Below are 26,135 nucleotides of genomic sequence, written 5' to 3' on the forward strand. Positions count from 1 at the left end.
TTTTTCACCTTTATTTAACCAGGTAGGCCAGTTGAGAACAAGTTCTCATTTACAACTGCGACCTGGCCAAGATAAAGCAAAGCAGTGCGACACAAACAACAACACAAAGTTCTCAATGGAATAAACAAACGCACAGTCAATAACACAATAGAACAAATCCATATACAGTGCGTGCAAATGAGGTAAGATTATGAAGGTAAGGCAACAAATAGTAATTGAAGAGGGAGTGGTTACAAAATTGATTGGACACACCTAGTAAGCAATACTATACACATTAAAAAGTGAAATACTGTAGCTATGTTGTCAAAAAATAAAACTCCAAGCTAGAAGTATCAGAACACTTAGATATGACTGGGAGAAGTGTCAAGAATAAGAAAGCAATATATTCCATAGTACACTAGAACAAAGCAAACATGAACAACAACAGTCTAAAAATAGCTGAGGGCAATTGAGCAAAATGTCCACTAGATGACAGCAAATGGACCTATCACAAACCTGGATTTCTCACCCTTCCTGTAGGTTCGTGATAGGTTCATTTGCTGTCTTCTAGTGGACATTTTGCTCAATTGTCCTCAGCTATGTTTAGACTGTTGTTGGTCATGTTTGCTGTGTTATAGTGTTCTCCCTCTTCAAATTAGGGCTAATTGGAAAAGCTGTTCAATAGAGGACATTGTATTATTTCTTTGTACTTCCTGACGAAGGCCATGCAGCCGAAACGCGTCAGATTTGTAAAACTTTGTTTCTATTGAACATGCCATACAAATAAAGGCATTTTAATTAATTATATGAAGAGTGCCTTGGTCCTCCTTTCTTTTTGATGACCAATTCACCCCTTTTACAAAAGAGCACCTTCTGTCTACCAAAATGTACTATTGTGTAGCTTAGTAGTGCTTCCCTTCCTCCTCTTTCTACTCTACTCATCAAATTGGATGCAGTCTATCACAGTGCCATCTGTTTTGTCACCAAAGCCCCATATACTATCCACCACTGCGACCTGTATGCTCTCGTTGGCTGGCCCTCGCTTCATATTCGTCGCCAAACCCACTGGCTCCAGGTCATCTATAACTCTTTGCTAGGTAAAGCATCGCCTTATCTCAGCTCACTGGTCACCATAGCAGCACCCACCCGTAGCACACGCTCCAGCAGGTATATCTTTATTTTTGCTGAGTAGAGTGTTGGAGGCTCTTTTGTAAATGACATTGCCGAAATCAAGGATCGGTAGGATAGTAAGTTTTACAAGGGTATGTTTGGCAGCATGAGTGAAGGATGCTTTGTTGCGAAATAGGAAGCCGATTCAATATTTAATTTTTTATTGGAGATGCTTAATGTGAGTCTGGAAGGAGAGGTTACAGTCTAACCAGACACCTAGGTATTTGTAGTTGTCCACATATTTTAAGTCAGAACCGTCCAGAGTAGTGATGCTAGACGGGCGGGCAGGTGCGGGCAACGATCGGTTGAAGAGCATGCATTTAGTTTTACTTGCATTTAAAAGCAGTTGGAGGCCATGGAAGGAGAGTTGTATGGCATTGAAGCTCGTCTGGAAGTTAGTTAACACAGTGTCCAAAGAAGGGCCAGAAGTATACAGAATGGTGTCGTCTGCGTAGAGGTGGATCAGAGAATCACCAGCAGCAAGAGCGACATCATTGATGTATACAGAGAAAAGAGTTGGCCCAAGAATTGAACCCTGTGGCACCCCCATAGAGAATGCCAGAGGTCAGGACAACATGACCCACTGAACTCTGTCTGAGAAGTAGTTGGTGAACCAGGCGAGGCAGTCATTTGAGAAACTAAGGCTGTTGAGTCTGCCGATAAGAATATTGTGATTGACAGAGTCGAAAGCCTTGGCCAGATCAATGAATATGGCTGCACAGTATTGTCTTTTATCGATGGCGGTTATGATATTGTTTAGGACCTTGAGCGTGGCTGAGGTGCAACCATGACCAGCTCTGAAACCAGATTGCATAGCGGAGAAGGTAGGGTGGGATTCAAAATGGTTGGTGATCTGTTTGTTAACTTGGCTTTCGAAGATCTTAGAAAGGCGGGGTAGGATAGATATAGGTCTGTAACAGTTTGGGTCTAGAGTGTCTCCCCCTTTGAAGAGGGGGATGACCGCGGCAGCTTTCCAATCTTTGGGGATCTCAGACGATAAGAGAGGTTGAACCTTCTAGGAATAGGGGTTGCAACAATTGCGGCGGATCATTTTAGAAAGCGAGGGTCCAGATTGTCTAGCCCAGCTGATTTGTAGTGGTCCAGATTTTGCAATTCTTTCAGAACATCAGCTATCTGGATTTGGGTAAAGGAGAAATGGGGAGGCTTGGGCAAGTTGCTGTGGGGGGTGCAGGGCAGTTGACCGGGGTAGGAGTAGCCAGGTGGAAAGCATGGCCAGCCATAGAAAAATGCTTATTGAAATTGTCAATGATCGTGGATTTATCGGTGGTGACAGTGTTTCCTAGCCTCAGTGCAGTGGGCAGCTGGGAGGAGGTGCTCTTATTCTCCATGGACTTCACAGTGTCCCAGAACTTTTTGGAGTTTGTGCTACAGGATGCAAATTTCTGTTTGAAAAATGGCTTTTGCATTCCTAACTGCCTGTGTATATTGGTTCCTAACTTCTCTGAAAAGTTGCAGGGCTATTAGATGCTAATGCAGTACGCCACAGGATGTTTTTGTGCTGGTCAAGGGCAGTCAGGTCAGGCAGTCAGTGAACCAAGGACTATGTCTGTTCCTGGTTCTACATTTTTTAATGGGGCATGCTTATTTAAGAGGGTGAGGAAAACACTTTTAAAGAATAACCAGGCATCCTCTACTGACGGAATGAGGTCAATATCCTTCCAGGATACCCGGGCCAGGTCGATTAGAAAGGCCTGCTCGCTGAAGTGTTTTAGGGAAGATTTGACAGTGATGAGGGGTGGTTGTTTTACTGCAGACCCATTACGGTCACAGGCAATGAGGCAGTGATCGGTTGAAGACAGCAGAGGTGTATTTAGAGGGCAGGTTGGTCAGGATGATATCTATGAGGGTGCCCGTGTTTACGGATTTGGGGTTGTACCTGGTAGGTTCATTGATAATTTGTGTGAGATTGAGGGCATCTAGCTTAGATTGTAGGATGGCCAGGGTGTTAAGCATGTCCCAGTTTAGGTCACCTAACATTATGAGCTCTGAAGATAGATGGGGGGCAATCAATTCACATATGGTGTTCGTCCAGGGAACAGCTGGGGGCTGAAGGTGGTCTATAACAAGCGGCAATGGTTTGAGTTTGTTTTTACAGGGACAGTGCACATTAATCAACGTTTCAGTAAAAGTGCTGGTTTTAGCCAGCCGGCTAATTTTCAACCGCAGTCCCAGGGCAGGTTATTAAAAACAATTACAATATAGACAATCATTGAGCAGTGAGCACACGCAGAGCAACATAGGACAAGCAAGACATAACATACAGACAGAGCAACATAGGACAAGCAAGACGTAGCATACAGACAGAGCAACATAGAACAAAAAGCAGCAAGACAAAATTCATAAAAGCAACAAACTGTTTCCACACCTCACAAGCTACAGACAACAGACCACATGGAAAGCGGCAATACACAGCTAGGGACCATGTTCACAAATCTGATTGACCTTTAGCCATGTCTTCATGCATTTTGTGAAAGTGTGATATGTGGTGCAGTTATGTGTGTCTGATGGCAGTGTATTCCAGACATGAGAAGCTCTCACAGAGAAAGCGGATTTACTAAAGGTGCTTTTCCTTAAGGGAACTATAGAGTCACCTCTCATGGCAGACCTTGTGGATCTGCTGCAATATGTTTGGGTTTTCTGTTTAACAAAAATACTGAGTGGAGGGGGAGCCAGGCCATTTAATGTCTTGTATTCAAGATCCGCGTTGGTGTATTGCACAAGATTTTCCCAACTCAGGAGCTCATGCTTTCTGAGGATGTAACAGTGATGATGGCTATTGGGCGTCCTATCAAGCACTTTGAGAGCCTGTTTGTAGACAGACTGAATAGGTTTTAATGTTGTATAGCAAGCTTGGGCCCAACTAGTCAAGCAGTATGTTAAGTGGGGGAGTATAATAGATTTGAAGTACAGTTTTGCTACCTCTGTAGTCAAACAATTTCGTATAAATCGGAAATTAGCTAGGTTGAATTTGGTTATCTGAAATACCTTTTTCACATGCTTTTTAAAAGAGAGGTTGGAATCAAGTATGATGCCAAGGTACTTAAAATCAGATACCACCTGGAGCTTCTCCCCTGACACATAGACATCTGGCTCTGTAGCATCTGTTGCCCTCTTTGTGAAGAACATGCAAACAGTTTTTTTCACATTGAGATGCAAACACGAGTCACTGAGCCACTTTGTAACCTGGATCATTACAGTAGTGAGTTCTTGTGCAGCTTGTTGTTTGCTCTTTGCATGCACATATATCACTGTATCATCTACATACATTTGAACTTCAGACCCAGTACAGACAGAAGGCAGATCATTACTGTACAGGCTGAACAGGAGGGGCCCCAGTATTGACCCTTGGGGCACGCCCACATCATAGCTAAGAGTGGGCGACAGCTCATTGCTCACTCTGACACACTGAGTTCTGCCTTCAAGGTATGATTTCATCCAATCTCATGGTTAACAGTATCAAAAGCCTTCCTTAGGTCCAGAAACACAGCCCCAACAATGCCCCCTTTGTCCATCTTGGACTTCACATTTTCCAGAAGAAAGCAGTTGGCCGTTTCTGTGGAGTGTTTCGCTCTGAAGCCAAACTGCATGGAGTGTAATGTGAAGGGGCTTTTGTAGAGGTGGGCAATCAGTTGTTCTGCTACACACTTTTCAGCAACATTTGACACCACAGGTAGTATACTAATGGGCCTGTAGTTACTCACGTCAGCAGGGTCGCCCGATTTAAAGATGGCCGTTATTATGGCCGACTTCTATACCATTGGAAACACCCCCTGACCAATAGATGTGTTGGTGACCTTAGTAATGGGGCCAATGAGTGACTCTTTGTAGTTTTTGAGAAAGGTAGAGTCCAGCCAAAACACATATTTGGCTTTAGAGTTCTTTAGTGAGCTAATCACCTTGTTCACCTTGGACTCAGAAACCTCCCTTATGATGAAGACAGGTTGAGTGTCATTTACTAGCACTGAGCCCAAGAAACCAATTGAGGGGTTCTGTGTCAGTACCCGGACAGAGTCAATAAAGTAGGAATTGAAGGCTATTGCTATTTTGACTGCATCTTGTGTTAGATTGTTATTCACCATGATTTCTAGTCTTTTTGCAGTGTTACTATGGTCTTTCCCTGTTAACTTTTTTCAATTCTCCCAGATCAATTTATAATTTCCCTTTGCTTCACCAGTTATGTTAATAAAAGGTTTTGCCTTGGCCTGTCTGATTTCTTTCATCACCTTATTTCTCAACATGGTAAACCTACGTCTGTCATGCTATAATTTGGATCTTAGGGCTGTTTTTAAGAGCATAATCTTGTTCTTTCATCAATTTCCAGATTTCTCCATTTAGCCAAGGAAGAGTGCTCTTTTGGCCAGGTTTGGATTTGATTTTCTTTAGGAAACCATTTATTGTAGTCTGGATTGTGGATAGAAAAACCTGACTATCAGCTTCCACGTCTGTATAGGACAAGAGATCATTCCAGTTTATTCCCTTAATTGCATTTTCAAAATAGTTTAATTCACTCTTAGGTATTCTTGGTTGATCCGGCTTTCTAACAGTAGAGAGGTTAAACCTGCTCTTAGACAGCTTTCTGGCTATAAGTGTCAGATTATGATCAGATAGCCCAGTAACCATATTGAATGATTTAGTCACTCTCTCTGGTTTATTACTGGACACCAAATCAATCTGTGTTTTAGAGCAACAAGTCACCCTGGTTGGCCCTTTAACTAGCTGTGTAAGGTCAAAGATATTAGTGATCCGTTTGAGGGTTTTCCTACAAGACTTGTCTTCATAATTAATATTAAAATCTCCCATCAAGATGACCTCTTTCCCAAAATCACATTCCCTAAGCATGTTATTAAACTGATCAAAAACACACTTTTGGTGGAAGGTGGCCAATACATTCCAATAAGGGTAAAATACATTTGGGGAGACAGGTGAGAGACTTGTTTTTGGAAAGGTGAATTTTTAGAAGTAGAAGTTTGAATTGTTTTGGCACAGACCTGGATAGTATACCAGAACTCTGCAGGCTAACTCTGCCCCCTTTGGCAGTTCTATCTTGTCGGAAAATATTATAGTTAGGGATGGACATTTCTGGATTTTTGGTGGCCTTGCTAAGCCAGGATAAAGACATGGCTAGGACATCCCGGTTGGCAGAGTGTGCTAAAGCAGTGAATTAAACAAACTTAGGGAGGAGGCTTCTAATGTTAACATGTATGAAACCAGAAGTCAACAAATGAGAGCGCCTGGGGAATGGGAGTGGAGCTATGCAGTGCAGGGCCTGGATTAACCTCTACATCACCAGAGGAACAGAGGAGGAGTAGGATAAGGGTACAGCTAAAGGCTATAAGAACTGGACGTCTAATGAATTCGGAACAGAGAGTTAAAGGAGCAGGTTTCTGGATGCGGAATAATAGATTCAAGGCATAATGTACAGACAAGGGTATGGTAGGATGTGAATACAGTGGAGGTAAACCTAGGCATTGACTGACAATGAGAGAGGTTTTGTCTCTAGAGACACCATTTAAACCAGGTGAGGTCACTGCATGTGTGGGAGATGGAACAAAAGGGCTAGCTAAGGCATATTGAGCAGGGCTGAAGGCTCTACAGTGAAATAAGACAATAATCACTAACCAAAACAGCAATGGATAAGGCATATTGACATTAGGGAGAGGCATGCGTAGCTGAGTGATCATCGGGACCAGTGAGTAGCTAGGCGAGCTGGAGACACGGCAATTCAGACAGCTAGCGGTCCAGGGCTAGCAGGCTAGCAAAAGGGCCTTAGGGGGACATCGCGACGGAAGAGTCTGTTGCACCCCCCTCGGACGGTTACGTCGGCAGACCAGTCGTGATGGATCGGCAGGGCTCTGTGTAGGCAGTAAAAGGGTCCAGGCCAATTGGCAAAATAGGTATTGTAGCCCAAGAAATGCTGATGGACCTCTTTAGCTAACAGTCTGATATGCTCTAGAGAGCTAGCCGGACGCGGCTAGCAGATGGGCCTTCAGGGGACGTTGCGACGGAGGAGCCTGTTGAAACCCCCTCGGGCGGATTATGTCGGTAGACCAGTTGTAATGGATCGGCGGGGCTCTGTGTCGGCAGTAAAAGGGGTCCAGGCCAATTGGCAAAATAGGCATTGTAGCCCAAGGAGTGGCTGATGGACCTCTTCAGATAGCCGGGAGATGGGCCTTGCATAAAGCTAGTTCCAGGCTAACTTGAGCCTGTTTCGGGACAGAGATGTTAGCCAGGAGTAGCCACTCGGATAGCAGCTAGCTAGCTGCGATGATCCAGGTGAAAAGGTTCAGAGCTTGCGGTAGGAATCCGGAGATGTGGAGAAAAAGCAGTCTGGTATGCTCTGGGTTGAATCGCGCTATGTAGACTGGCAGGAGTTGACCGGGCTATGGTTAGTTGATGAACGCTAGCAGTGGCTAACTGACTACTAGCTAGTAGCTAGTTAGCTGGTTAGCTTCTGTTGGGGGTTCCGGTTCTAAAGTATAGAAAATAGCAGATCCATACCACATTGGGTGAGGCGGGTTACAGGAGAGTATGTTGAAATTGAGGTTAAAAATATACACAAAATATATACAAAGGAAAAAAAATATATATACAAGGGACACGACAAAACAAAGACGGCTGAACTGCTACGTCATCTTGGATATGATTGGCATGACCACAAGAGAGCAGTTTACACCAGACATCTTAAGAAAATTGCTGAACTGAAACAGTTTTGTAAAGAGGAATGCTCCAAAATTCCTCCTGACCGTTGTGCAGGTCTGATCTGCAACCACAGAAAACGTTTGGTTGCGGTTATTTCTGCCAAAGGAGGGTCAAACAGTTATTAAATCCAAGGGTTCACGTACTTTCCCCACCCTACACTGTGAATGTTTACATGGTGTGTTCAATAAATACACGAAAACATATAATTGTTTGTGTGTTATAGGTTTAAGCAGACCATGTTTGTCTATTGTTGTGACCTAGATTAAGATCAGATAACATTTTATGACCAATTTATGCAAAAATCCAGGTATAGTTCACATTCTTTTTATTCCCACTAACACACTGTTTCCAAAACTGTTCAAAACACATTCAAAACAGGATGATGGTAAATGTTGTGCATTTCTCCAGTAACCAGATAGAAACATATAGAACATCTCAGCAGCATATGTAATCATTCCAAACACAGCTGATTGCAATTTCAGCTGAAAGCCTACCCAAGTGTCCTAGAGAAACATAAAATAACGATGAAGCAGTTGTACACTGTACCCTTTGAGAGAAATGGTGAATGTGTGACAGAACTCTGGTATCAATGTCCAGCTAAGATGTCTGTTCAATAACTAAACAGGGTATATACACAGCTATGCATAATGTAAAGTACTGTAAAACTGTGGATTTACTGTATTTTAGAGAGTTATGGAGATGGAAGCCAGGCAACCTGCACATACATTCATCTTTGTGGATGAAGCTGGATTCGACATGGCAAAAACCCGATGCAGGGCAAGAAATGTGATTGGACAGAGAGTAACCGTGGATGTCCCAGGCCAGAGAGGAGATAACATCACAATGTGTGCAGCACTGGCCAATGATGGTTGCTGTTACACAAACCACTCATTGGCCCCTACAATACAGAGGCTAATTTATTTTATGGATGACTTGCTTAATTCAATTAAAAGCTGTAATTTAGCCGTATATGGACCTTGGGTCAGTGAGAACGTTCCTATTTACTCTATAGTTTGTGTGTGGGTGTGTGTGTCACATGCTGGGCAGGATGTAGCGTTGAAGAGGAGGAGGCAGAGGCAGTCTGTCTGTCTGAGTCTCTCTCTCTTTCCCCATGGACACATGGATGGACAGACCACAGAGAGCCATCAGTGCAGGAGGCTCACCTGAGAGAAATAAAGGGAAGGAAAGAGAAATGTAATAAACATACCTGCAAACATAAGTACTTGGTGTGGGCACGTTTGGGTTTAAGGGCATCATGAATAGTTCTGAACTGTTTTAGTTGTGTTATTTGTGTTCAGTTTGAGAGCTGTAAAACTGTGCTAAATGTTGCCTGTCTGTGTTGATGCTAAAAGCCAAGCAACATGCCAAGGGATAATAAAGTTAAATTGTATTATAATAATGAAGTTATACTCACGGGTAGCTCCGTTGAGGTAGCGTAGTCGTATGAAGGCTCCACCCCTTACGCTGCTAATGGCTGGGAAAAGCTCCACCCCTTGGGGGAGGTCCTTAAAGGCCATGCCCAGGAAGCAGTCATCTACTACATATCCCAGAGTTCCTGTGTCCGCGTCCAGAACCAGCAGCACGCGCTCCGGGACAGGGTGAGGGGGGGACACAGATTGCTCTTCCGCCTGCACCCCTCTCTCCCCGGGGTATCTCCCCAGGGCTTGCCCTGCATGCCACAGCTGATTGTTTGTGAGTTCCCATCCCCAGGACTGTGAGTCTCCGCCCATCAGTGCAGTGTAACCAGAGGTTTGTAGCGGGCAGTGCTCTGTGGATACACCAATCACAGCATGACTTCCTCTGTGGGTGGGGCACCAGAGCACCTCCCAGACGTGCATTCCTCCCCTTTCCCCCTTCTCCCCCCGAGCCCCGTCGCTGATCTGCTGGGTGGGTGCGCGTGTCACTTCCTCCCCGCACTGGGACAGCAGGAAGTGAGGTGAACAGTGTGTGGGGCTCCAGCGGCACCGGGGGTCTCCAGGGTCAACGGGAGAGGAGTTTAGGAGGAGTGAAAGGCGGGAGGAGGTAGGGATGGACAGTGGGAGGAAGGAGGAAGAGGAGGGAGCATCCTTCTTCATCTTGGCTGGGATGCCACCCAGCCATCCAGACAGTGACAGACCCATTATAGCCTACACACACACACACACACAATATTCACTACTCAGACACTGGCTGAGCTAGGGTTTTTCAAGGCTGTGGAGAAAACAGAAATCATGTTAGACTGTTATTCTCAATCGAGCAATCCACATTGCATAGTGATGTCATTCATCACAAGTTAAAGATCCCATCCTTGGGCCTCCCGAGTGGCGCAGAGGTCTAAGGCAATGCATTGCAATGCTTGAAGTGTTCCTACAGACCCAGGTTTGATCCCAGGCTGTGTCACAGCCGGCCGTGATCGGGAGACCCATGAGGCGGCACACAATTGGCCCACTGTCATCTGGGTTAGGGGAGGGTTTGGCCGTCCGGGGTTTCCTTGTCCCATCACGCTCTAGCGACTCCTTGTGGCAAGCCGGGTGCTTGCAAGCTGACTTCAGTCGCCAACTGTACGCTGTTTCTTCCGACACATTGGTGCGGCTGGCTTCCGGGTTAAGCGAGCAGTGTGTCAAGAAGCAGTGCTGGCAGGGTCGTGCTTCGGAGGACGCATGCCTCTCCCGAGTCCGTACGGGAGTTGCAGTGATGGGACAAGACTGTAACTACCAATTGGATATCACGAAATTGGGGAGAAACGAGAGTAAAAAAAACGATATAATAAAACGTTATCTTATCCTTACACACAGTATCATGGCGTTCCTATGATAATAACATAAGGGACGAATTTATAACTAGTACTGAGGTAGCCTATAAATACTTTTCTGTCTTGACATGAGTCATGACAGCAAGATTTTGAATCAAGACTGGCCAAAGTCCTAAAGTATTATTCATACAATTTAAAGGTACTAGACCTCATGTAACAATTCAACAATGAACCATCTCTTTTTGTCAAATTTACTGGTGCCGCAAATCTCTTGTTAAATTGGCTGGTCCTTTGTTGCATTGACAACAAGAGATTTGCTGGCCCCAATCATTTTGACAACAAGAAAAGGTCTGTCTTTTGTTGACCAATATGAAGGCTGCACCATTTAAATGCAATTTTGTGAGGTCCCAATTACTTTTTTGGGGGGTGAAATATTGTGAAACACTAACATCCTAGTATTACTGTAGATATATTTTGTGAAATTGCAATGCAAAGAATTACATATAGCTCCTTTAATTAAAAAAAAATCAGTCATACAAAATTGACATCACTATAATCTCTCCCAGAATGTTTCACATTAGATCAGGTTAATCAGATGGTGATTGTTTGGAGTAATTGTCGTTGGATAAATAAACGTAGGCTAACTTGTTTAGGTAAATAGATAGTAGCTTACCACACGTTCTCTCTCTCTTGCCCTTCGTAGTAATGGACATGGTCCCTCATGACCATGTTTTAACTCCTCTTACGCTCCCCCCACCGGACACTAGCGGGACGGTAACGTAACCATGCCGTCCAGTGAGTCTGACGACCTCGGCGGAGAGAACAGCACGTTCCGAAATCACGGAACCACGTCACACAGATTGCCAGTGCAAGGGCACGAGATTCTGTGACCTAAGTAGTGAATTGATGATGGATATGCGTGAGATTTTGACACAAACAACGGATAGTATGTCATAATAGGGGGTAAACATAATTTGCATTCTACAATTTTGTCTGCTACAGTTTGATGCATGCATCATGCATGATTGCGTATTAAAACGTCAACAGCCTTTCTCACATCGACTGTATATTAGCCTATAGGCCTATTCCTTCCCTACTGGCTGGCTCCCTCCCTCCCTCCCTCCCTCACCCCCCTCTCCTCTTTCTCCATCGCTCCCTCCCTTTCTTCGCATCTTTCTCTATCGCGTCCTGTAGTGGATGAACAAATACACCGCGAAACAGATGAAGAGGATGAGGCTAGGGCTTTTAATTGATAAAAAGATAAAAAGAAGATAGAACCAGAATCGGCTCATAGAGAGAGCGAGAGAGAGCATGCGCAGAAAGAATGTCAGCTTCTGTGCGTCCTCTAGGTAGTCGCTGGTTATTTTCCGAGTTTATTTTCTTGTCTGTAGTTCAATAGGTAAACTATTCGTTTACAATAGCAGTTATAGCCTACAGCTCACACACTTCCATCATGATCTCAACAGTAAGCTGTTTTTAACGTTGTTTTTAATTTATAAAGGACATGTTAGCAAACAGTGGCGTTCGGTGCAGTTTAAACTGGGGAGGACAATTTTTTCTTAATGAGAATGGCCTTTTTTCTATTATAGCATATTGGATGACTGTCACCTGTTACACCTGAACCTATCAATGTTACATTGAACTGAACCCTCGCCCATACCCGGGCGGCAGGGTAGCCTAGTGGTTAGAGCGTTGGACTAGTAACCGGAAGGTTGCAAGTTCAAACCCCCGAGCTGACAAGGTACAAATCTGTCGTTCTGCCCCTGAACAGGCAGTTAACCCACTGTTCCTAGGCCGTCATTGAAAATAAGAATTTGTTCTTAACTGACTTGCCTGGTTAAATAAAGGTAAAAAAAAAATAAAAAATACCCGGGTGCGAACCAGGAACCCTCTGTACACATCAACAACAATCACCCACGAAGCATCGTTACCCATCGCTCCACAAAAAACTGCTGGGGAAACACTACTTCAAGGTCTCCGACTGAATCACTATTTTAGTTCGCAGGTTACATAGGCTCCTACATGACAATCTAATTTTCCCTATACCCATTGTTCCAACCTAGTCTATGAATGAAAGTTTACAATGCAGGTGCACACAGTAGCAAGTGCACACACATGGACAGACAGTGACATATTCAATACCGCCTTGCCCACTCTTGCCTACATCTAGTGGATCTAGGGTGTAATTATTAGTCCAACAGTTGCAAACAAGGGTTTCTATTGGACAAATTCAGGAATGTTTCGCCCTGTTTCGTTCTGTTTGCTTCTGTTTAAGAAACGTTTTTAAACAGAATCAGTGGAATGAATACACCCATGATCACCCATAAACACAGTTCACTTTCATAGCAGCTACATTGTATTCCTTCTTGCATCTATGCACTCTCCCCTTCATTTGTGGACTTCTTTGCACAACACATCTGCTGTATGTGACCAGGCAAATAAATATTTCCAAGCCAAACCATATCATAACCGTTACACACAACTTATATAGGAGTCACCATATTAGCTAAAGTAACATCATAGTCAACATAGCCCAATATAACTAACACATTAGTAACCCGCTACAATCATGCAGCAACATTACACTTAATAGTCAGTAAGCAGTTTAACAGTTAAACCGACAGGCCCTGGTGGCAAAACATTTGTAAAACCAAAAGCTTACCTTGACTTGGAAGAGTTCCAGTGTATTGTTGGAAATGTATAGCCAGCTAGCTAACATAGCGTCCCTCTATTTGAGCAGGGTGTTTGAGTAGGCTAAACTAGCTAGCTGCATTTGCTAGCTAAGTTTGTGAAACTGAAAGTGGGAAAAAATGATGAAATCTCTCTCTCTCTCTCTCTATTTCTTCTTTATTTGTTCAAAACTGATCAACTATTGTCTTTCTCTTTGAGAAAACTACTCACCACATTTTATGCACTGCAGTGCTAGCTAGCTGTACATTTTTGTCAAATTTAGAGAGACAAAGACGCTACTGCTACTCTCTGTTCATCATATATGCATAGTCACCATATCTACATGTACATACTACCTCAATCAGGCTGACTAACTGGTGTCTGTATGTAGCCTCGCTACTTTTATAGCCTTGCTACTGTGTATAGCCTGTCTTTTTTACTGTTGTTTTTATTTCTTTACCTACCTATTGTTCACCTAATACCTTTTTTTGCACTATTGGTTAGAACCTGTAAGTAAGCATTTCACTGTAAGGTCTACTACACCTGTTGTATTCGGCGAACGTGACAAATACACTTTGATTTGATTTGATTTGAAAAGGACCAATCACACAGACAACCAATAGAGTAAGTTCAAATGGGATTTTATTGAACATTCTGGCATGTTTTTTTTTTATTCAGTGTTTTGTTTCCGACTGTATAACCAAGGTATCACCGTCGGAGGACTTAGGCAAGCTACGGCAGTGCTGCCAGTTGTGATAGGGAACTGCATTTCACACTAAGTCAGTGGCGATTTTAGCATGTAAATCTTGGTGGGGCAAACAAAAAACAAAAATGTTGGATGACAGCAAAGCCACTACGCAACACAACACTAAACAGTACATTAATTGCACTATAACAGTGACAAACGGTGCCCACAAACTGTTAGGGCCTACATAAAGCTGTCCCAACAGAAGAGTCCCAACAGCAGTCCCAACACCTTACAACTGCTACACCTTGCTATCAGCGGAGCCTTGTCAGGCAGCGAAACAGTTCATTCAGCCTCATTTACTGCCCCCTGAGGTTGTTCTGTACCCAGAGGATGAGGTGGATCTGGGAAGGAGCAGCTCCCTCTTCTACTTTAGGAACAATTTCTAACCCTGCCTGTCAGAGTCAGATGGACCAGGAACAACCTGGAGGTGACTGAGGGAGTGACCGTGGGACTATACACTCCCAACAGGTTCTGGGGTGAGAGATACGGGGGAGCAGGTTCTATTAATCTATGGATGTTATATTCAGGCGATCTGATTTCCATTAATTTATAGATGAATGATATAATGAAGTATTTGAGCATGTGAAATTAAACATGGATTAAATGTGTCCTACTCCTTTCCTCCAGAACCAAAACTGAGTGGGTCCAGTGCTAGTCCTGCTGTATTCTCTGGAGTGGGCCTGACTCAGGGGCTGCTGTGGGTGGCTACTGGAACATTCCTCCTCATTAATGGAAGCCAGTGCAACTGAGTCATAGACTGTAATGTATAGTAAACTATTTATAGTAAACTATTTGCATAGTTTATCTATCTTTATATGACATCTTCAGCAAGGACAATCTTTACTTTATCACACATTCTTTGTTAGCTCTTCTATAAATGACTATTTTTAAGTCAAGTAAAGCTGATGAATTCACTTCCATGCTTTATATTTGACAAGCCTTTTCAAAACCTTTTTAATTTGTAATTCAACCACACACATGTAGGTATGTACAGAGCACAACTATTGTTACTTTTTTCCTCTTCTGTATGTTTTTGTCTCATTGCTTTGATGAAAGGGTTTTTGTTAACAAGGTTGTCGACTAGACTAAACCGAACTCCCAGGCCTCCCAGACCTCATTTTACGGTTGAGTGGTAAACATACAAGGAGACGCTGAAGCAGTGATAATAATAAGTTGATATATTGTTTCATTCCTCTCAAGAGCAAAGATTGTTAGTATTTTAACAAAACGCATTCTCTATAATTTAAAATTTGAAACCTTAAGGGAATTTTATTTGATTCAGAAAATGATGTTCATATGATAAGTAACAAAACCTTGCAGAGCGCATACCCAACTGACAAACACGTAGAAAAAAATATTAACTATTGCAGCCAAGATTTAAAAATAACTGACGTTAGCACAAGATGGAGGGACCGTTAACGAAAATGACAGTTAATGAAAATATACTGTCGTGTCTTTGGCTATGCCGGATTAAGTGACATGGCATGCTATTCTATAAAATAATTTCTCTGTAATTAATATTACCTGATTAAGTTAATCAGGTGAATGTAATTAACTAGAAAGTCGGGACACCACAAAATAATGTTTATAGAGCTGTTATCTTCCGAATAAACTCTTAAAAACCTAGTAATCTTTTACATCAGTAGCAGTCAATATTTAATCGCCTTATTCAGTCTCATCTGAAAGTTGTAAGTTCTTGGTTATCTTCACGAACCCTGGCTAACAAGTTGAATCAGCAATACAAAATTTGGTTTAATTATTTATTTACTAAATATCTAAATAATCACACAGAATTACATATACACAGAATGTATCATACATTGATTACAAATTATGTCATAAAGGAAAATGCCCCTAGAGGACGGAACAGATACAACGGCTGGTTACACAAAGAGAGGGGGTTGGGTTTGAATGAAAGTGCGGGAAGACTGAGGAGCAAAAAAGGTTTTGTGTCTCAATCGGGACGTAGGCAGCTATGCTATCGTAAATAGAGTATCTTATGCATTCTAAATAAGAGCCCATTTGAAAAAGGAGAATGCAATAAATATTTACTCTGAGCTGCGATTCGGTAGATTGTTCGTAGATGGAAGGCCGGGTGGTCCAGCATGGATCTCTGGTCCTCTGAAGACTGTCTAGGGATGAACTGGAGTGTGGTAGAATGGATACTCTGTCCGTCCTCTCCTAGCCCACGTTTAGAATGCAGAGGGGGTAGCACTTCTTTCGTGAATAAGAGTTCAAAGTTTATACCAAGTTGCCATACTTTAAGCTCATGCTATATTCTGGTTGGTATAGTTGAAATTCATCCTTGTGTCGTGAAGGTCGTCACCTTCACATTGAAATTCGATGCCAATTGCGTTAGGTTCTTGCTGATGTTGGCTTAGTTCTGTAGGTGGTCTTTGTCCTTTCAATGTGGGGATGGTAAGTCCACACGTCCTTGGAACAGAAAGTTACATTTTAGTCAAGGGGCTTATATACAGTGCCTTGCGAAAGTATTCGGCCCCCTTGAACTTTGCGACCTTTTGCCACATTTCAGGCTTCAAACATAAAGATATAAAACTGTATTTTTTTGTGAAGAATCAACAACAAGTGGGACACAATCATGAAGTGGAACGACATTTATTGGATATTTCAAACCTTTTTAACAAATCAAAACTGAAAAATTGGGCGTGCAAAATTATTCAGCCCCTTTACTTTCAGTGCAGCAAACTCTCTCCAGAAGTTCAGTGAGGATCTCTGAATGATCCAACGTTGACCTAAATGACTAATGATGATAAATACAATCCACCTGTGTGTAATCAAGTCTCCGTATAAATGCACCTGCACTGTGATAGTCTCAGAGGTCCGTTAAAAGCGCAGAGAGCATCATGAAGAACAAGGAACACACCAGGCAGGTCCGAGATACTGTTGTGAAGAAGTTTAAAGCCGGATTTGGATACAAAAAGATTTCCCAAGCTTTAAACATCCCAAGGAGCACTGTGCAAGCGATAATATTGAAATGGAAGGAGTATCAGACCACTGCAAATCTACCAAGACCTGGCCGTCCCTCTAAACTTTCAGCTCATACAAGGAGAAGACTGATCAGAGATGCAGCCAAGAGGCCCATGATCACTCTGGATGAACTGCAGAGATCTACAGCTGAGGTGGGAGACTCTGTCCATAGGACAACAATCAGTCGTATATTGCACAAATCTGGCCTTTATGGAAGAGTGGCAAGAAGAAAGCCATTTCTTAAAGATATCCATAAAAAGTGTCGGTTAAAGTTTGCCACAAGCCACCTGGGAGACACACCAAACATGTGGAAGAAGGTGCTCTGGTCAGATGAAACCAAAATTGAACTTTTTGGCAACAATGCAATGGCGTAAAAGCAACACAGCTCATCACCTTGAACACACCATCCCCACTGTCAAACATGGTGGTGGCAGCATCATGGTTTGGGCCTGCTTTTCTTCAGCAGGGACAGGGAAGATGGTTAAAATTGATGGGAAGATGGATGGAGCCAAATACAGGACCATTCTGGAAGAAAACCTGATGGAGTCTGCAAAAGACCTGAGACTGGGATTGAGATTTGTCTTCCAACAAGACAATGATCCAAAACATAAAGCAAAATCTACAATGGAATGGTTCAAAAATAAACATATCCAGGTGTTAGAATGGCCAAGTCAAAGTCCAGACCTGAATCCAATCGAGAATCTGTGGAAAGAACTGAAAACTGCTGTTCACAAATGCTCTCCATCCAACCTCACTGAGCTCGAGCTGTTTTGCAAGGAGGAATGGGAAAAAAATGTAAGTCTCTCGATGTGCAAAACTGATAGAGACATACCCCAAGCGACTTACAGCTGTAATCGCAGCAAAAGGTGGCGCTACAAAGTATTAACTTAAGGGGGCTGAATAATTTTGCACGCCCAATTTTTCAGTTTTTGATTTGTTAAAAAAGTTTGAAATATCCAATAAATGTCGTTCCACTTCATGATTGTGTCCCACTTGTTGTTGATTCTTCACAAAAAAATACAGTTTTATATCTTTATGTTTGAAGCCTGAAATGTGACAAAAGATCGCAAAGTTCAAGGGGGCCGAATACTTTCGCAAGGCACTGTAGGATTGGGAGAGAGGGCCGTGTTTCATAGTTTTACAACCAGTGTTTGTACACATGGGCGGGGCCACTGAGTTGAGCATAGTTTACTCATGAAAACCAATTCTCTCATTTAGGAGCTAAAAATTTAATTTAATCTTTTCACAAATAGTTCAATATTTAAACATTTAAATTGCACAACAATTCCATGTGAATCTGATAACTAGAATGTGTAGATTTTCCAAGATACAGTTTATGTCGTCCTATCATCAGTAATCATGTCTCAGTTGCCAACTGAACTGACATCATATTCATTAAGTCCCAAAGCATATTTTCAACTGGTTGGATTACCGAAATATGGTTCCGTTTCCCATCTTTTGATATCACCAGACTCTCTCAATGTTAACAAAGGGATTTTCAATAGTCACATTGGTGGAGTAGAGAGAGGAAAAAGGGGAAAGGTATTTATGGTTGGTCATAAACCTCCCCCTCAGACCAACGTCATGACAGTATGCTTAGTCCAGTATAAACAAATGTCTAGAATTTATTATCAAATCAATTTCATTTGTCACATGCGCTGAATACAACAAGTGTAGACTTTACAGTGAAATGCTAACTTACAAGCCCTTAACCAACAATGCAGTTCAAGAAATAGAGTTAAGAAGATATTTACTAAATAATCTAAAGTAAAAAGATCAAATCCAAAAGTAATACAAGACAATTACATAACAATAACAAGGCTATATACAGGGGGCACCGGTACCTAGTCAATGTGCTGGGGTACAGGTTAGTCGAGGTAATTTGTAAAGTGACTATGCATATTTGTAAAGTGAATCACATATAGTTGGTTGGTGGTTAGTTGGTGGTTGAAGATATCCCTCTAGTGGTGTGGGGGCTGTGCTTTGGCAAAGTGGGTGGGGTTATATCCTTCCTGTTTGGCCCTGTCTGGGGGTGTCCTCGGATGGGGCCACAGTGTCTCCTGACCCCTCCTGTCTCAGCCTCCAGTATTTATGCTGCAGTAGTTTATGTGTCGGGGGGCTAGGGTCAGTTTGTTATATCTGGAGTACTTCTCCTGTCCTATTCTGTGTCCTGTGTGAATCTAAGTGTGCGTTCTCTAATTCTCTCCTTCTCTCTTTCTTTCTCTCTCTCGGAGGACCTGAGCCCTAGGACCATGCCCCAGGACTACCTGACATGATGACTCCTTGCTGTCCCCAGTCCACCTGACCGTGCTGCTGCTCCAGTTTCAACTGTTCTGCCTTATTATTATTTGTCCATGCTGGTCATTTATGAACATTTGAACATCTTTGCCATGTTCTGTTATAATCTCCACCCGGCACAGCCAGAAGAGGACTGGCCACCCCACATAGCCTGGTTCCTCTCTAGGTTTCTTCCTAGGTTTTGGCCTTTCTAGGGAGTTTTTCCTAGCCACCGTGCTTCTACACCTGCATTGCTTGCTGTTTGGGGTTTTAGGCTGGGTTTCTGTACAGCACTTTGAGATATCAGCTGATGTACGCAGGGCTATATAAATACATTTTATTTGATATAGGCCACAAAATTCAGAAATTATACAGCACAATGGCATAGCAGAGTCATGTATTGACCCTTGTGTTGTCTTAAGGGTCAGAAATGACCCGCCACTATGTTTAACAGCAGAGAAAATTTGATGACTTTTCCTAGAGTGACCCCAACATTAGAAAAAGTGAAACATTGCCTTTGTTCAAATTTACATGAAAGCTGTACACCACCAGGGTACAAAGATTGTCTTAAGGTCATTTCTGACCTGGCAGTTATAAAATAATTTACACACCACGAAAACCACAAAGACACACACACACTCACTCACACACACACACACACACACACACACACACACACACACACACACACACACACACACACACACACACACACACACACACACACACACACACACACACACACAAAATTAGAAATTGAGATTATGTGTGCTACTGATTGAACTCAGACAAAACTTTCTTGTGCTTGTGCAGCATCTCCCCTCCACGACCCCACACATGACCCAAGTTCACAGACATAATGAGAAACCATTTCAGACAAAATAAACAAATTTCTGACAAAATGAATAAAATTTGAAAGCGTTGTTTACTAATGGGGAATGCAGTCAGAGGCTATAAAGGTGCTGCAGATGACAGTCCTCCCAGTTCTCTCTCTGCTGAAGCCATGAGTGCATGTTTCAGTGCAGAACAGGTCGTAGATCTGATTTTTTCAGATGTCCAGGAGGAACAAGAGAACAATAATTTAGAAGAGGAGGAGGTATCTGAAGAAGAATATAACCCAGAGCACAATGCATCATCTTCAGATGAAGAAGAAATCCCCCAAGCTGAAAGAGAGAAATTTTTGTCAAATAACAGCAAAATAACATGGTCCAGAGAGGTCTGGGAGAAATGGGTGGAGCGTCTGCCGTACTGTACCTCTACAATCCTGGGCCTGAAGTAACAGTGGATGAGCAATTGGTTCCCTTCAGAGGTACATTTTATTTTCATCTCTGTAATGTAAGTGATTTTCACTGTTAACTTTATTATGTTTTGTTGTAATATCATTGATTTATTTGATTGTTTTCTGTGACACTGATACTAATTACTGATAGTAATCTCTTTTGTCAAAAGGTCGCTGTCTTTTCCGGCAGTATATGCCCAGCAAGCCAGCAAAGTATGGCATCAAGATATGGGTGGCCTGTGACACACAATCCAGCTTGGAAGATGCAAGTCTTCACAGGGAAGCCGACCAGTGGAGGCCCGGAGAAGAACCAGGAGATGAGGGTTGCGGTTGATGTGACAGATGGACTGAGAGGGCACAATGTCACGTGTGACAATTTCTTCACCTCTTATGAACTCAGCCAGCAGCTCCTGAAGAGGAAGATCACCATGATTGGTACAGTTAGAAAGAACAAGCCTAAGCTCCCCCCTGCACTCCTCGCAACAAGGGTGAGAGAGGCCTTCTCATCAAAGTTTGTCTTCACCACCACTCTAGTTTCTTACCTCCCAAACAGCAACAAGAATGTGGTCCTTCTGAGCACACTGCACAAGACGGCTGAGATCAGTGATCGGGAGGACAGGAAGCCAGTCATCATCTTGGACTACAACCACAACAAAGGAGCCATAGACGACCTGGATAAAGTGATTGGAACTTACAGCTGCAGGAAGATGACTGCCCGCTGGCCCCTGGTCATCTTCCATAACATCATTGATGTGTCCTCATACAATGCCTTCATGATATGGAACAAGATCAACCCTACCTGGATGCCTGATAAGCGGAACAAGAGGAGGGTGTTCCTGGAGCAGCTCGGAAAGGCACTTGTAACCCTACACATTCAAAAAAAGACAACAGCCTCTGCAGCGCTTGTGAAAGCTGTTCAGGGGGCTGAATCTTGTTCTGATTCTTGTCCTGATCCACCTGAGGCTGCAGCTGGGGCAGGCAAGAGGAGATGCCAATTCTGCCACCCAAAGGACTGTAAAATAAATAATATGTGCTGCACATGTGAGAAATACATCTGCAACGTCCATGCACATACTGTCATGTATTGTCATGTTGTGTCTTGTTTCTGTCCTTTCCTTTCACCCTGTCTCCCTCTGCTGGTCGTGTTAGGTTACCTTTTCTCCTCTTTCCCCCAGCTGTTCCCTGTCTCCTCCTAACTACCTCATTCACCCCTTTTCCCACCTGTTCCCTTTTTCCCTCTGATTAGGTCCTCTATATCCCTCTCTGTTTTTGTTCCTGTCCTTGTCGGATTCTTGTTTGTGTGTCTCATGCCTGAACCAGACTATCATCGTGTTTGCTGCAACCTTGTCCTGTCCTGTCGGAATCTACCTGTCCATCTGAGCCCACGTATGTTCATCATTAAAGAAACTCTGTTTGTTAATTCGCTTTTGGGTCCTCATTCACGCACCTGACAGAAGAATCCGACCAAGAATGGACCCAGCGACTTCGGATCCTCTCCACTCAGCCGTCGAGATCCAGGGAGCGATGCTAGGCAGACACGAGCAGGAATTGTCTGCTGCTCGACATGCCGTTGAGACCCTGGCCACCCAAGTCTCCAACCTCACAGAACAGGTTCACCATCTCCGCCTCGATCCACCGGCCACTTCCAGGGCTTTCGAATCTCCGGAGCCCAGAATCAATAACCCGCCGTGTTACTCTGGGGAGCCCACTGAATGCCGCTCGTTCCTCACCCAGTGTGATATTGTGTTTTCTCTCCAGCCCAACACTTACGCCAGGAGCACTGCTCGTGTCGCCTACGTCATATCTCTCCTTACTGGACGGGCTCGTGAGTGGGGCACGGCAATCTGGGAGGCAAGGGCTGAGTGTACTAACCAGTATCAGGACTTTAAGGAGGAGATGATACGGGTTTTTGATCGATCTGTTTTTGGGGAGGAGGCTTCCAGGGCCCTGTCTTCCCTATGTCAAGGTAATCGATCCATAACAGACTACTCTATTGAGTTTCGCACTCTTGCTGCCTCCAGTGGCTGGAACGAGCCGGCTTTGCTCGCTCATTTTCTGGAGGGTCTCCGCGCAGAGGTAAAGGATGAGATTCTCTCCCGGGAGGTTCCTTCCAGCGTGGATTCCTTGATTGAACTCGCTAGTCGCATTGAGCGACGGGTTGATCTTCGTCACCGAGCTCGTGGAAAGGAGCTCGCGTTCTCCGTTGCCCCCCTCTCCGCATCACTACCATCTTCCTCTGCCGGCTCGGGAGCTGAGCCTATGCAGCTGGGAGGTATCCGCATCTCGACTAAGGAGAGGGAACGGAGAATCACCAACCGCCTCTGTCTCTATTGCGGTTCTGCTGGTCATTTTGTCACTTCATGTCCAGTAAAAGCCAGAGCTCATCAGTAAGCGGAGGGCTACTGGTGAGCGCTACTACTCCTGTCTCTCCTTCAAGATCCTGCACTACCTTGTCGGTCCATCTACGCTGGACCGGTTCGTCAGCTTCCTGCAGTGCCTTAATAGACTCTGGGGCGGAGGGCTGTTTTATGGACGAGACCTGGGCTCGGGAACATGACATTCCTCTCAGACAGTTAAGGGAGCCCACGGCCTTGTTCGCCCTGGATGGTAGTCCTCTCCCCAGGATTCAGCGTGAGACGCTACCTTTAACCCTCACTGTTTCTGGTAATCATAGCGAAACCATTTCTTTTTTAATTTTTCGTTCACCTTTTACACCTGTTGTTTTGGGCCATCCCTGGCTAGTTTGTCATAATCCTTCCATTAATTGGTCTAGTAATTCTATCCTCTCCTGGAACGTCTCTTGTCATGTGAAATGTTTAATGTCTGCTATCCCTCCTGTTTCCTCTGTCTCTTCTTCACAGGAGGAGCCTGGTGATTTGACAGGGGTGCCGGAGGAATATCACGATCTGCGCACGGTGTTCAGTCGGTCCAGGGCCACCTCTCTTCCTCCACACCGGTCGTATGATTGTAGTATTGATCTCCTTCCGGGAACCACTCCCCCCCGGGGTAGACTATACTCTCTGTCGGCTCCCGAACGTAAGGCTCTCGAAGATTATTTGTCTGTAGCTCTTGACGCCGGTACCATAGTCCCCTCCTCCTCTCCCGCCGGAGCGGGGGTTTTTTTTGTCAAGAAGAAGGACGGGTCTCTGCGCCCCTGCATAGATTATCGAGGGCTGAATGACATAACAGTGAAGAATCGTTATCCGCTTCCTCTTATGTCTTCAGCCTTCGAGATCCTGCAGGGAGCCAGGTTTTTCACTAAGTTGGACCTTCGTAACGCTTACCATCTCGTGCGCATCAGGGAGGGGGACGAGTGGAAGACGGCGTTTAACACTCCGTTAGGGCACTTTGAATACCGGGTTCTTCCTTTCGGCCTCGCTAACGCTCCAGCTGTCTTTCAGGCATTAGTCAATGATGTCCTGAGAGACATGCTGAACATCTTTGTTTTCGTTTACCTTGACGATATCCTGATTTTTTCACCGTCACTCCAGATTCATGTTCAGCACGTTCGACGTGTCCTCCAGCGCCTTTTAGAGAATTGTCTTTTTGTGAAGGCTGAGAAGTGCACTTTTCATGCCTCCTCCGTCACATTTCTCGGTTCTGTTATTTCCGCTGAAGGCATTAAGATGGATCCCGCTAAGGTCCAAGCTGTCATTGATTGGCCCGTCCCTAAGTCACGCGTCGAGCTGCAGCGCTTTCTCGGCTTCGCGAACTTCTATCGTCGTTTCATCCGTAATTTCGGTCAGGTGGCAGCTCCTCTCACAGCCCTTACTTCTGTCAAGACGTGCTTTAAGTGGTCCGTTTCCGCCCAGGGAGCTTTTGATCTCCTCAAGAATCGTTTTACATCCGCTCCTATCCTTGTTACACCTGACGTCTCTAGACAGTTCGTTGTCGAGGTTGACGCGTCAGAGGTGGGCGTGGGAGCCATTCTTTCTCAGCGCTCCCTCTCTGACGACAAGGTCCACCCATGCGCGTATTTTTCTCATCGCCTGTCGCCGTCGGAACGTAACTATGATGTGGGAAACCGCGAACTGCTCGCCATCCGGTTAGCCCTAGGCGAATGGCGACAGTGGTTGGAGGGGGCGACCGTTCCTTTTGTCGTTTGGACTGACCATAGGAACCTTGAGTACATCCGTTCTGCCAAACGACTTAATGCGCGTCAGGCGCGTTGGGCGCTGTTTTTCGCTCGTTTCGAGTTCGTGATTTCTTATCGTCCGGGCTCTAAGAACACCAAGCCTGATGCTTTATCTCGTCTCTTCAGTTCTTCAGTAGCCTCCACTGACCCCGAGGGGATTCTCCCTGAGGGGCGTGTTGTCGGGTTGACTGTCTGGGGAATTGAGAGGCAGGTAAAGCAAGCGCTCACTCACACTCCGTCGCCGCGCGCTTGTCCTAGGAACCTTCTTTTCGTTCCCGTTCCTACTCGTCTGGCCGTTCTTCAGTGGGCTCACTCTGCCAAGTTAGCCGGCCACCCTGGCGTTCGGGGTACGCTTGCTTCCATTCGCCAGCGTTTTTGGTGGCCCACCCGGGAGCATGACACGCGTCGTTTCGTGGCTGCTTGTTCGGTCTGCGCGCAGACTAAGTCCGGTAACTCCCCTCCTGCCGGCCGTCTCAGGCCGCTTCCCATTCCCTCTCGACCGTGGTCTCACATCGCCTTAGATTTTGTCACCGGACTGCCTTCGTCAGCGGGGAAGACTGTTATTCTTACGGTTGTCGATAGGTTCTCTAAGGCGGCTCATTTCATTCCCCTTGCTAAGCTTCCTTCTGCTAAAGAGACGGCACAAATCATCATCGAGAATGTTTTCAGAATTCATGGCCTTCCGTCAGACGTCGTTTCGGACAGAGGTCCGCAATTCACGTCTCAATTTTGGAGGGAGTTTTGCCGTTTGATTGGGGCTTCCGTCAGTCTCTCTTCCGGCTTTCACCCCCAGTCTAACGGTCAAGCAGAACGGGCCAATCAGACTATTGGTCGCATCTTACGCAGTCTTTCTTTTCGCAACCCTGCGTCTTGGTCAGAACAGCTCCCCTGGGCAGAATACGCCCACAACTCGCTTCCTTCGTCTGCGACCGGGCTATCTCCTTTTCAGAGTAGCCTCGGGTACCAGCCTCCGCTGTTCTCATCTCAGTTCGCCGAGTCCAGCGTCCCCTCCGCTCAGGCTTTTGTCCAACGTTGCGAGCGCACCTGGAAGAGGGTCAGGTCTGCACTTTGCCGATATAGGACGCAGACTGTGAGGGCTGCTAATAAGCGTAGAACTAAGAGTCCTAGATATTGTCGCGGTCAGAGAGTTTGGCTCTCCACTCAGAACCTTCCCCTTAAGACGGCTTCTCGCAAGTTGACCCCGCGGTTCATTGGTCCGTTCCGTATTTCTCGGGTCATTAATCCTGTCGCAGTTCGACTTCTTCTTCCGCGATACCTTCGTCGCGTCCACCCGGTCTTCCATGTCTCCTGTATCAAGCCCGTTCTTCGCGCCCCCGCTCGTCTTCCCCCCCCCCCCCCCCCATCCTTGTCGAGGGCGCACCCATCTACAGGGTCCGTAGGATTTTGGACATGCGTCCTCGGGGCCGTGGTCACCAAT

General features: G+C 44.8%; 1 protein-coding gene across 1 annotated transcript; it reads right to left on the reverse strand.

The window, feature by feature from the left end:
- Positions 1–8,179: 8,179 nt before the first annotated feature.
- Positions 8,180–10,116, reverse strand: LOC110507996 (SPRY domain-containing SOCS box protein 2). Its single transcript, XM_021588434.2, has 2 exons — positions 9,284–10,116; positions 8,180–9,032 (listed from the first exon to the last, which is right to left on the reverse strand). The coding sequence occupies exons 1-2, from the start codon at positions 9,987–9,989 to the stop codon at positions 8,902–8,904; spliced, it is 837 nt and encodes a 278-aa protein (XP_021444109.1). The 5' UTR covers positions 9,990–10,116; the 3' UTR covers positions 8,180–8,901.
- Between the last annotated feature and the right edge of the window lie 16,019 nt (positions 10,117–26,135).

The sequence above is a fragment of the Oncorhynchus mykiss genome, chromosome 2 (genome assembly GCF_013265735.2).
Source record: "Oncorhynchus mykiss isolate Arlee chromosome 2, USDA_OmykA_1.1, whole genome shotgun sequence".
In the NCBI taxonomy this organism is placed as follows: domain Eukaryota; kingdom Metazoa; phylum Chordata; class Actinopteri; order Salmoniformes; family Salmonidae; genus Oncorhynchus; species Oncorhynchus mykiss.

What these genes read in the sequence shown, in the direction of transcription:
- LOC110507996 (XM_021588434.2), bottom strand. Translation starts at nt 9,989, where the DNA reads ATGGGTCTGTCACTGTCTGGATGGCTGGGTGGCATCCCAGCCAAGATG. An exon ending in CTACCTCAACGGAGCTACCC is followed by an intron (nt 9,033 to 9,283) that starts GTGAGTATAACT and finishes TATTTCTCTCAG; the next exon opens with GTGAGCCTCCTGCACTGATG.